Raw genomic sequence first — 12,438 nt, forward strand, 5'->3', positions numbered from 1 at the left:
CCACTGTGCCCAGCCTCATTTTTATTTTCATAACCTCAACCCACATTTAGCATTTCCTTCAATTATGAATGTAGGCAGCAAACGGCTGTCGTATCAGCAGACCCTGTGACTTCATGGCTGGCAACGGAAATCACAGATATCTTCATATCACATTAGAGTTCTTCCTGATGTCTCAAAAATATCCTATATGCTGATCACTACTTCAAAGTTACAATGATAGTCGAACTGGCATCTTGTTTCTTAGGCTGCTACTGAGGAAGCATGCATATTGTCTCACATTTTTCCTTTTTTTTTTTTTCTTTGAGATGGAGTCTTGCTCTGTCACCCAGGCTGGAGTGCAGTGGTGTGATCTCGGCTCACTGCAACCTCTGCCTCCTGGGTTCAAGCAATTCTCCTGCCTCAGCCTCCTGAGTGGCTGGGACTACAGATGCGTGCCACTATGCCTGGCGAACTTTTGTGTTTTTGGTAGAGACGGGGTTTCACCATGCTGGCCAGGCTGGTCTCGAACTCCTGACCTCGTGATCTGCCCACCTCGGCCTCCCAAGTGCTAGGATTACAGCTGTGAGCCACCGTGCCTGGCCACATTTTTCTATTACTTGATAACTGTGCTTGCAGGATAATTAGTTTCCTTTGGAATCCTGTGCATTTTCTTGTATACAGTTAAAAGCATTACTTTGACCAGGGGTCCACAGCTGTTCTAGTCTACCAAAGGGGTCCGTGGCACACAAAAAGTTAAGATTCCCTATTTTAAACCAGTAATTAGCAGCAAACTCCCCCTCTCTATGTCACATAAAAATAGAAGCTAATTTCTATAACAGCTACTCCTCCTTCATTTAGCTGCCTTGAACTCTTGGTGCTCAGAGCTTGGATCTGTGCTAATTCCATTTTTTAACATTTTCACTTGATTTTTTTTTTTTTTTTTTTTGGTCAGACAACAGTGCCTTGTGTTACCCATGCTGGCTTCTGCTGCCCTCTGGTGGTCACAATGAGGCCCATTCCCAAGGACAAGCTGGAAAGGCTGGTGCGGGCCTGCTGCTCCCTAGTGGGTGAGCAGGGGCAACCTGTTCACATCGGGGACCCAGGTCAGTGTCTCTCGCTCCTGCCCATGATCCTGACAGCCTCTCTTGGAGTTGGGCCTGAGGAGCAGACAAGAGCTTGCCATGCTCCTGAGCTCCCACGGCTTGTCTTTCTTTTTCCCAGGGGTCTCCAGGGGCAAAGCCCTGAACAAGGCTCAAAGGCTCCGGCAGCTGTCTCGGGGCTGGGCTTACAGATGCCCCTCAGGTTTAAAGGTGCCACCCTTGGCAGAATAGCCAGTCTCACTGTGGTGTAAGTTTACATATATCATATCCTCTTGGGTTTTTACGGAGGCTTCATATATATAGGAAAAAAAAAATATATATATATATATATATATAATGAATATATATTGGGTTTTGGCCACAATTCCTGGCTCATAGCTCCTAAAATTCTTGGAACTTCCAAAATGCTATATTTTGTCTGATAGGTTCAGGGTGGGGCTGGTCACCAGAAAGACTAAGGTAGGATTAGAGGGTTGGGACTTTCAGCTCCACCCCTCCCCCCAACCTCCAGGGAGGAAAGAGGGGCTGAAGGTCAAGCTGATTACCCACGGCTGATGGTTTAATCAATCATGCTCATGTAATGAAGCCTCCATAAAACCCCAAGAGGATAGGCTTCAGCGAGCTTCTACATAGCTGAACACATGTAGGTTCCTAGAGGGTGGTGCCCAGGGAGGGCACGGAAGCTCCACACTCCTTCCCCTACACCTCGCCCTGGGCATCTCTTTATCTGTATCCTTTGCAATATCCTTTTATTTTATTTTATTTATTGTTGAGACACAGTTTCCCTCTGTCACCCAGGCTGGAGTTCAGTGTTACAATCTCAGCTTACTGCAACCTCCGTCTCCTGGGTTCAAGTGATTCTCCTGCTTCAGCCTCCCAGGTAGCTGGGATTACAGGCGCCCACTACCACGTCTGGCTAATTTTTATACTTTTAGTAGAGATGGGGTTTCGCCATCTTGGCCAGGCTGGTCTTGAACTCCTGGCCTCAAGTGGTCTGCCCATCTTGGCCTCCCAAAGTGCTGGGATTACAGGTATGGGCCACCGCACCCTGCCTGCAATGTCCTTAATAACAAACTGGTAAACATAAGTAAATGTTTCCTCAAGGTCTGCGAGCTGCTCCAGCAAATTAATCAAACTCAAAGAGTTTGGATTTCATCAAACCCAAAGAGGGTTAATCAAACTGGAGGCCAGTTGGTCAGAAGTTCTGCAGTACCAGACTTGCAACTGGTGTCTGTAGGGGGGTGGCCTTGGGGACTGAGCCCTCAACCCGTGGGTTCTGATGCTATCTCCAGGTGGAATGGAATTGGAGGGAACCCAGCTGGTGCCTCCTGCTTGATGGTGGGGAGAAACCCCCACAAATTTGATCACAGGAGTTTTCTGTGTTGGTGACTGTTATTGTGGTGTGAGAGCAGAGGAAACACACCATTTAGATAGAGTTTTTTTTTTTTCTACACACTCACCCACTGGGGAGATCTTTGATAAATGTAAAGCTCCTATGAACTTCCAGTGAATCTGGGGTTGGGGGAAGCCAAGGGTGGCAGCAGGGCTCTTTATCCGGAGATATGAGCTCGAAGCAACGTCTAATCTGGGCTGCTATTCATTGGTATATTTGGGTAGGAGATGGCTTTGTTCCAAATGTTAATTTGAGCTGAAATCCATTGATCCCCAGCATATTAACTCAATCTGACAGTGAGTGAATAGATCCAACATGAAGAGCCAATATCAAGAAGCTGTGCAGGCCTCTTAGAGGGCCTGATGAGAGTTTGAGACTGGGCCTTGGATGAGGGTCCAAGTTTGGTATACCTGAACTTGCTCAGCTGCATAACCAACAACATTAGACAGAACCTACCCTTTTGTGAAAACGCAGTCAGCACTTGCTAGCTTCATCACATGAGGGTGATTGCAGAGCCACCCACCAGGATGGTGTCTGCTGAGAAGTTTTATCATTAGTGGGGATGGATTGGGCCCAGCACATCCATCTTTGCTGTCTTCAGGATTAGGTTGCTGCTGGTAGTCAAGCAGCTGAGGTTAGGTGCATGAGATGTGACCCAGCCTGGACCAAGGTCAACCCCCCAAGGCTGGCTTTGGTAGCAGCCTGCATGCACAATGAGAGTACTAGGCTCAGCGCACCCAAGGATCCTTCCAGAAATCATCCGTGAAGTTTGAAATTCTGTGTTCTGAAACCAGCACGCCACATGGACTGTAAATTATGGAGAACCCCGAGTTGTCAAAGCCTCAATCCCTATTCTCCTTCACCTCTTCCTCAAATACCATTTACAATAATCCTGCAATTTGAGTTTCTGTTTTAGAGAAAGAACCATAAACTACTCAACCAGTTCTAATTGGATGCTGCCTGCTGAGGGAATTACATTTTCCTTTTCCATCTGCAGAACTGTTGGGAATCAAAGAGCTTTCCAAACCTGCCTACGGGGATGCCGTGGTGTGTTCCCCAGGGGAGGTTCCAGTGTTCTGGCCTTCTCCACTGACCAGTCTCGGAGCTCTCAGCAGCTGTGGTATGTTGGGGGATACTGGGGCAATCGCTCTGCCCTAGGATGGAGCCCAGTGGGGTCTAGTTCTTGAAAGCATATTCTCGCAGTACAATGATTTAAAAATAAAGCCATAAAACAAAACACAAAACAGAGGCCTATAGCTGCAGTGATTCTCTCTCTGGATTCCTTCTTTTATTTATTTATTTATTTATTTATTAAGACAGAGTCTCACTCTGTTGCCAGGCTAGAGTGCTGTGGTGCAATCTCGGCTCACTGCAACCTCCAACTCCCTGGTTCAAGCGATTCTTCAGTCTCAGCCTCCTCAGTAGCTGGGATTACAGGCATGTGCCACCATGCCTAGCTAATTTTTGTATTTTTATAAGAGACAGGGTTTCACCAGGTTGGCCAGGATGATCTCGATCTCCTGACCTCGTGATCCGCCCACCTTGGCCTCCCACAGTGCTGGGATTACAGGTGTGAGTCATCATCGCTGGTTTCCTTCTTTTAATCCCAGGGCTGGAGCACTTTGTCTTACAACTCAATTTTTTTGTCGTCGTTGGTTTTTTGATCTTGTTGAGACACAGTCTCACTCTGTCACCCAGGCTGCAGTGCAGTGGCATGATCTCGGCTCACTGCAACCTCCGTCTCCTGGGCTTAAGCGAGGGAGGCATGCCTCAGCCTCCCACGTAGCTGGAATTACAGGTGCATGCCACCACACCTGGCTAATTTTTGTATTTTTAGTAGAGACGAAGTTTTGCCATGTTGGCCACGCTGGTCTCAAACTCCTGGCCTCAAGTGATCCTCCCACCTTGGCCTCCCAAAGTGCTTGGATTACAGGCATGAACCACCGCATCCAGCCTTAAATATGTTTTGATTAAATGTATTTCCTTCCTTCCTTCATTCTTTCCTTCCTTCCTTCCTTCCTTCCTTCCTTTCCTTCCTCTTTCTTCTTTCTCTCTCTCTCTCTCCTTTTCTTTTCTTTTCTTTCTTTCACAGGGCCTCACTGTATTGCCCAGGCTTGAGTTCAGTGGCATCATCATAGCTCACTGCAGCCTCAAACCTCTGCAGTCAAGTGATCCTCCCATCTCAGCCTCCCAGGTAGCTGAGACTACAGGCATACGCCATCATACCAAACCAATTTTTAGAATTTTTTTGTAGAGATGGGATCTTGCTACAATGTCCAGGCTGGTCTCAAAGTCCTGGGCTCAAATGATTCTCCTGCCCCGGCCTCCTGAGTCATAGGGATAACAGGCAGGAGCCACTACTTCAGCCGTTTTAATTAAACATATATTTTTATCTGCCGAAGCATCCCAGCCCATTCTAGCAGGAAAACTAACCTTTAGCTTGGCTTTTTGAGACATTTTGGAGATTGATGGGGCCTTGAAAACAAAGGTGAAGCCAAGAAATGTAACTAAACAAGTAATTTCCCATGGTATTTGCAAGGTGATTATAAACAAGGCCTGCAGCAGTACATTTTTTCCAAAGCCTAGGTGATATTACAATGAAGAGACACACGAGGGCGCCCTCCCTAGCTCACAGTACGATAGGAAGGGGACAGAAACATGAAAAATAACAGCCATTGCAGACCATGGTCATGGACACTGGAAAATTCTGGCCAGGCCAGCCACACTTGCACTGTAAGCATAGAATCTAGTGTTATTTTAATTTATTTTGAAAGCATTCATGAGAGTTCAGCTATCAGAATGGCCTCATGCGAGGGAAAGATCATCCCTAATGTGGTGAAGAGGCATGGCTGCCAAGATCTACAGGGTTCCATTCGTTCGTTTATTTAAGTACATGTGTTGAGAACGTGCTGTGTGCCAGGCATGCACCCAGGCCTCGGGACTACAGTGCTCCGTGAGACAGGATGGAGTCCTCTGGGCGCTCATGGTCTTTTCTGAGTGTGTGTGTGGGCAGTGTGTAGACACATACACTCACGTTTAGTAAACGTCCGCCAGCCCACTGGCCTCACCACTTTCCCACCATCAGCCTTGGCAGGTGCCCTGCAGAGGAGATCTCACTGCCATGGGCACCCCAGCATGTTCCAGCCCTTTAATTCTGACAGCAATAGCACAGTTGATCATAAATGAGAACAAATGACATCAGACAAGGACAACCTTGAAAACCTTGAATCATTCTCAAACTTCCTTTTTTTTTTGAGACAAGGTCTCACTCTGTCACCCAGGCTGAATGCAGTGGCACGATCACAGCGCACTGTAGCCTTGACCTCCTAGACTCAAGCGATCCTCCCACCTTAGCCTCTGGAGTAGCTGGGACTATAGGCATCAGGCATGCACCATAGAGATGGAGTCTCACTGTGTTGCCCAGGCTGGTCTTGAACTCCTGGGCTCAAGCGATCCTCCCACCTCAGCCTCCCAAAGTGCTGGGATTATAGTCATGAGCCACCATGCCTACCTTGAACTTCAATATTTAAACTTCGATTAGCAATATATTATTTGCTGCAGACCTCACAACTGATGGGGACAAAACTGTGTCATGCTCTGAGCTGACTGTTCTGACGTGTAGCTGGCTTTGGAGTGACCAGTTTTAGGTGCCGTTCAAAACACAGACAAGCGATGATTACATTCTTCAGATTCATGACTTCTTTCCCTTACACGTCAAATCGAAAAGTTATGTATCTATCAGATTTTTATTTTGAAGTGCTGGCTGACTCTGGCTTTCTATTAAATATGAAACTTTAAGCCAGGCATGGTGGCTCATGCCTATAATCCCAGCACTTTGGGAGGCTGAGGTGATTGGATCACTTGAGGTCAGGAGTTCAAGACCAGCTTGGCCAACATGGTGAAACCTTGTCTCTACTAAAAATATAAAAATTAGCCAGACGTGGTGGTATACACCTATAATCCCAGCTACTTGGGAGGCTGACACAAGAGAATTGCCAGAACCCTGGAGGCAGAGGTTTGCAGTGAGCTGAGATCGCGCCACTGCACTCCAGCCTGGGCGACAGAGTGAGACTCTGTCTCAAAAAAAAAAAAAAAGAAAAGAAAAGAAACTTTATTGTTCCTGTGAAATCCAGTATTTACTCAATTCACATGTGCATTTGTTGAACACCTATTATGTGCAAGGCACTCTGGGATCCTGAGATGCATGAGCAATGGTCGCTCTTCTCCAGGAGCATACAGCTGAGTGGACATGAGTACTCAAGGATGATAATGACACTGAGGAAGGCAGAAGAGGTAAATAGTATGGTATTAAGCACTTAATGAGCCAGGCACAAGAAACTAAGAATGAGTAAGATACTGTGTGATTCAGGCCAGGCTCCATGGCTCATGCCTGTAATCCCAGCACTATGGTAGGCTGAGGCAGGAGGCTTGCTTGAGCCCAGGAGTTTGAGGCTGCAGTGAGCTTTGTTGCACCACTGTACTCCAGCCTGGGCAACAGAGAAAGAGCCTTGTCTCTTTCAAAAATTTATATATGAGGCTGGGCGCAGTGGCTCACGTCTGTAATCCCAGCACTCTGGGAGGCTGAGACAGGAGGATCACCTGAGGTCAGGAGTTCGAGACCAGCCAACCCAACATGGCAAAACCCTGTCTCTACTAAAAATACAAAAATTATCCAGGCATAGTGGCACACGCCTATCATCCCAGCTACTCAGGAGGCTGAGACAGGAGAATTGCTTGAACCCGGGAGGCAGAGGTTGCAGTGAGCCAAGATTGCACCACTGCACTCCAACCTAAGTGACAGAGCAAGGCTCTGTCTCCAAAAAAAAAAAAAAAAAAAAAAGTGTGTGTATATATATATGGTGGATATATATATATATACACACACACAGTGGATACATATATATGGATATATATATATATGGTGCTTGTTCAATTATGCAAACCATCATTTATTGAGGGCTTACTCTGAAACAAGCACTTTGCTGAACACTTTTAAAAAACTTATTTTTTTTTTACTTTTTTAAACCACATGAGTGTGCTAAACACTTTTTTTTTTTTTTTGAGTGTTTAGCACCTGGCCTGCTAAACACTTTTACGTACATTTTCCAGTTTCTTTCTGACAACAGCCATATGAGGCGTTATCATTGCTTTACAGTCAAAGAAACAGGTTTAAAGAATAAAGTCGGGCCAGTCGTGGTGGCTCATGCCTGTAATCCCAGCATTTTGGGAGGCCAAGGTGGGTGGATCACCTGAGGTGAGGAGTTTGAGACCAGCCTGGATAACATGGTGAAACCCCGTCTCTACCAAAAATACAAAAATTAGTCGGGCATGGTAGCAGGTGCCTGTAATCCCAGCCACTCAGGAGGCTGAGGCGGGATAATCGCTTGAACCCAGGAGGTGGAGGTTGCAGTGAGCCGAGATTGTACCATTGCACTCCAGCCTGGGTGACACAGCAAGACTCTGTCTCAAAAAAAAAGTAAAATAAAAAAATAAAGTCAATAAAGTCACATCCCAAATTCAAGTATGTTCACAATGCTAAAACCACTTCTTAATAACTATGCTGTAGTGTTTCACATTGCCTGAAATCTAACAAGGAAGAGTCTTTAAAGCATAAAATTAACAAAAACGAAAGCAAAATGTAAGTGCCGTAAGGAAAAATAGAAACGATGCTCACAGGGGGTTCCAAATCTAACATTTGCTGGAAAGCAAAGCAAGATGGCGTCATGAGTTTTAAGAATCCAGTAAATACTTCCTGATCACCATGGGTTAAATTGATGGAATTGCCTAGAGCTCTAGCTACAGCTGTGGCTGTCTCTCACTTCTTTTCAACCCATACTCAACTCATCTTTACTTTCCTAGAGATTAGAGGCAGCTGTGTAAATGAAGCTCGATGTAGCCATCAACCAGCTCATTCTGACCTTGGCGCCAACAGGTGGTATAGGGAGTGCTTAGGCTGAGCTGATGACCAGGCGCCATCTTGCCTATCAGCAGTGGGCTAGATGAGGGTAGGCTGGACTTGCTGAAGTGGCTGGGCTCAGATCCTCCTGTTGTGTGTTTTAGAGACCCCACTGGCTTTTGCCAGCATCCCAGGCTGCACGGTTATGACTGACCTGAAGGATACAAAGGCTGCAGCTGGTTGTCTCACCCCAGAGAGAATTCCAGAGGTCCATCACATTTCCCAAGATCCTCTGCACTACAGCATCGCGTCAGTGTCCGCTTCTCAGAAGATCAGAGAGCTAGAGTCTGTGATCGGCATAGACCCAGGTAAGAAACAATGCATTTGCACCTGGAGAAACTGACCACTGACATAATTTTCAGTGAAAAAGGCAGGATGCAAAATGTCTCCACAGCATGATTTTTTAAATGTTGGTACTGCATATAAATCTCAAAAGGACTAAAATTAAATACACCAAAATACTGACATTGATGGTCTCTAGGTAGTGCTATTATGAGTGATTTTTTTTTTTTTTTTTTTTTTTGAGACAGTGTCTCACTCTGTTGCCCAGGCTGGAGTGCAATAGCGTGATCTCGGCTCACTGCAACCTCTGCCTCCCGGGTTCAAGTGATTCTCCTGTCTCAGTCTCCTGAGTAGCTGGGATTACAGGCACGCACCACCACACCCGGCTCATTTTTGTATTTTTAGTAGAGATGGGATTTCACCATGTTGGCCAGGCTGGTCTTGAACTCTTGGCCTCCCAAAGTGCTGGGTTTACAGGCGTGGGCCACTGTGCCCAGCCTTGCTTTCTTTTTTTTGTTTTTTTTTGTTTTTTTTTTGTTTGTTTGTTTGTTTGTTTGAGATGGAGTCTCGCTCTGTCGCCTGGGCTGGAGTGCAGTGGCCGGATCTCAGCTCCCTGAAAGCTCCGCCTCCCGGGTTTACGCCATTCTCCTGCCTCAGCCTCCCGTGTAGCTGGGACTACAGGCGCCCGCCACCATGCCCGGCTAATTTTTTGTATTTTTAGTAGAGACGGGGTTTCACCGTGTTAGCCAGGATGGTCTCAATCTCCTAACCTCGTGATCCGCCCGTCTCGGCCTCCCAAAGTGCTAGGATTACAGGCTTGAGCCACCGCGCCCGGCCCCAGCCTTGCGTTCTTCTTTGTGGCTTTTTCATTTTTTTTTTTTTTTTTTGAGATGGAGTCTCACTTTGTCGCCCAGGCTGGAGTGTGGTGGTACAATCTCAGTTCACTGCAACCTCCACTTCCCAGGTTCAAATGATTCTCCTGCCTCAGCCTCCTGAGTAGCTAGGACTATAGGCACGTGCCACCCCACCCAGCTAATTTTTGTATTTCTAGTAGAGACAGGGTTTCACCATGTTGGCCAGGCTGGTCTCTCGAACTCCTGACCTCAGGTGATCCACCCATCTCAGCCTCCCAAAGTGCTGGGATTTACAGGTGTAAGCCACCACGCCCAGTCGTTTTTGGCTTTTTCTTGTTGTTCTAAACTTTTAAACATGTGAGGAAGTTCGTTGAGTTTGTTTGCTGGGCATGTTGCCAGCCAGAAGCAGATGGAGTTAGGTAGGTAAGAAAAAAAGAGAGAATGGTTTCTAGGTAGGCAACTGCCACCATTTAAAAAAAGTTATTTATGTAGTTTATTATTATTATTTAGAGATGGGAGGGCGGTGTCTCACTGTGTTGCCCAGGTTGGTCTTGGACTCCTGGGCTCAAGTGATTTTCCCGCCTCAGCCTCCCAAAGTGCTGGGACTATAGGCGTGGACCACCCAGCTTGTCTTCTATGGATTTAATGATGTCCCTAATCTCTCCGTTTTGTGCCATTGCCCTGGGATTGGGCATGTAATAGATTATTTGTATACTAGGCAGCAGGGATAGTGTTAGGGGCAGGATTACTTCTCTGGGGATCCCAGTGGGGCAGGACCCTACAGCCACAGCCTCACAACAGTTTGCAGTCAACTTGTATATTGTATAACGCATCTCAGAGGAAGGATAGCCCTTCTGTGGCTTTGGAACCACTGGCCTTCTGCACATGGGAGAGGGCTGGTGAGAGCCCCTAGGGGACCTGCTGATTCCAATTAGTTGTTTATTTTATTTTATTTTATTTTTTGAGACAAGGTCTCACTCTGTTGCCCAGGCTGGAGTGCAGTGATGCAATCTTGGCTCACTGTAACCTCCACCTCCTAGGCTCAAGCAATCCTCCCACCTCAGCCTCCTGAGTACCTGGGACTACAGGCCGGCACCACCATACCTGGCTAATTTGTTGTTGTAGTTTTAGTAGACACGGGGTTCTGCCATGTTACCCAGGCTGGTCTCAAACTCCTGAGCTCAAGTGGTCTGCCCATCTCAGCCTCCCAAAGTGCTGGGATTACAGGCATGAGCCACCACGCCTGGCCCTGCTGATTCCAGTTAGAAAGAGGTTTGCTGAAAGCTGGTTGAGGGGCTTTTAACTTCCAGCTGTGTCTTCATTTAAGGGCTGAATTTCTAATCCCAGGTGGCCAGCAGAGACTGCAGTTTCACCTGCCATTGTGCGGGGTAATTTCCTTTGTTGGCAAACACTCATGAGAGAATTACGGCATAGACCATACCTCAGTTTCCTCATCAGCGTAACAGGAGTAATGACAATTATGCCTCCCTCTCTGGGTTGTGATGCATAGAAAGGATAATGGTGTCACCTACCAAGTTGTACTGTGCCAGGCATCAGGCTGCCAGCAAGCATTTAAGCGTTTCATCTTGTTAAAGTCTCCCAGTGACTCTATGTGGAGGCAGCTATGATTAACTTCATTTAACAGGTGAGGAAACTGAGGCAGATAAGGTGCAGAGACTTACCAGAGTCCACATACCTAGTAGGTGGTCAGGGCAGAACTTGAACTCATGTCTGCTGACTTCAAGCCCATGATTTATGAATGTCAGCTAAATTAGAATCTGAATGTAAACAGTAAGTCACAGTCTTGCCTGGGCAGTTGAAAGAGTGCTCCAGTGACTCCTGGTTCACACCCGAGTCCATCTTCTAGACCTTCTCATGGGCCGTGCTCCTAAACCTGGGGTACAAACCATCCTTGGCACCTGGAATGACTGGAGAGAAGGCATATGTGACCTCCCCATCGGTCTACCTGACTCTCATTCCCCAGAGTCAGGTGGACCAGTGGGGAGATCCAGGTAGCTACCTGGATCAATGGTGGCCGACCTTCCTGGAGAGCTGAGGGGTGAGGCCAGCCTGCACATCAGCGGTCAGCTCTCTGGGCCAGACTCCCAGGGCCCAGACAGGACTGATTCCAGTGCCAGTTTAAAGCCTACGGCAGCTGGAAAGAGCCCCAAAACAGACAGACTGAGACCTTCCCCTGCTGGCCAGCACTGTCACGAATCTGACAGTGCAGACCAGCCCTAGAAATGCCTAATTCTTGGGAGGCCAAGGTGGGAGGATCACTTGAGGTCAGGAGTTCAAGACCAGCCTGGCCAACATAGAGAGGTCTTATCTACAAAAAATTAAAAAAATTAGCTAGGTGTGGTCCCAGCTACTGGGGAGGCTGAGGTGTGCAGATTACTTGAGTTCAGGAGGTTGAAGCTTCAGTGAGCCATGACTGCACCACTGCACTCCAGCCTGGGCAATAGAGCAAGATGTGTGAGAGAGAGAGAGAGGGAAGGAGGGAAGGAGGGAGGGAGGGAAGGAGGGAAGGAAGGAGGGAGGAAAGGAACGAGGGAGGGAGGGAAGGAGGGAAGGAAGGAGGGAGGGAGGGAAGGAGGGAGGGAAGGAGGGAGGGAGGGAAGGAAGGAGGGAATGAGGGAAGGAGGGAGGGAGGGAAGGAAGGAAGGAAGGATGGATGGATGGATGGATGTTTGGATGGATGGATGGATGGATGGATGGATGTAGAGATGGGATCTCCCTGTGTTGCCCAGGCTAGTCTTGAACCCCTGGGTTCAAACAATCCTCCCTCCTCAGTCTCCCAAAGTGTTGAGATTACGGGCGGGAGCCACCGCTTCTGGTGCTCTGGGTGGATATATTTTTTTAAATTTCTGCCGT

At 47.4% G+C, this 12,438-nt stretch overlaps 1 protein-coding gene across 48 annotated transcripts in view; it reads left to right on the forward strand.

Moving 5' to 3' along the window:
* Positions 1-12,438, forward strand: part of DGLUCY (D-glutamate cyclase) — a 164,134-nt gene that overhangs the window by 113,923 nt on the left and 37,773 nt on the right. For 27 of the 48 annotated variants that reach the window (XR_012416061.1, XR_012416060.1, XR_012416065.1 and 24 more), the window contains 3 exons: positions 932-1,082; positions 3,470-3,592; positions 8,533-8,736. Coding sequence is in view for 36 of the 48 variants with exons in the window: in XM_065549230.2 (XP_065405302.1) it covers positions 932-1,082; positions 3,470-3,592; positions 8,533-8,736 (478 nt within the window). In the remaining 12 variants the exon portion in view is untranslated. The remainder of the gene's footprint in view (positions 1-931; positions 1,083-3,469; positions 3,593-8,532; positions 8,737-12,438) is intronic. The other 21 variants (XR_012416067.1, XR_012416071.1, XM_073998092.1 and 18 more) reach the window with 1 other exon arrangement.

The sequence above is a fragment of the Macaca fascicularis genome, chromosome 7 (genome assembly GCF_037993035.2).
Source record: "Macaca fascicularis isolate 582-1 chromosome 7, T2T-MFA8v1.1".
NCBI classification, from domain to species: domain Eukaryota; kingdom Metazoa; phylum Chordata; class Mammalia; order Primates; family Cercopithecidae; genus Macaca; species Macaca fascicularis.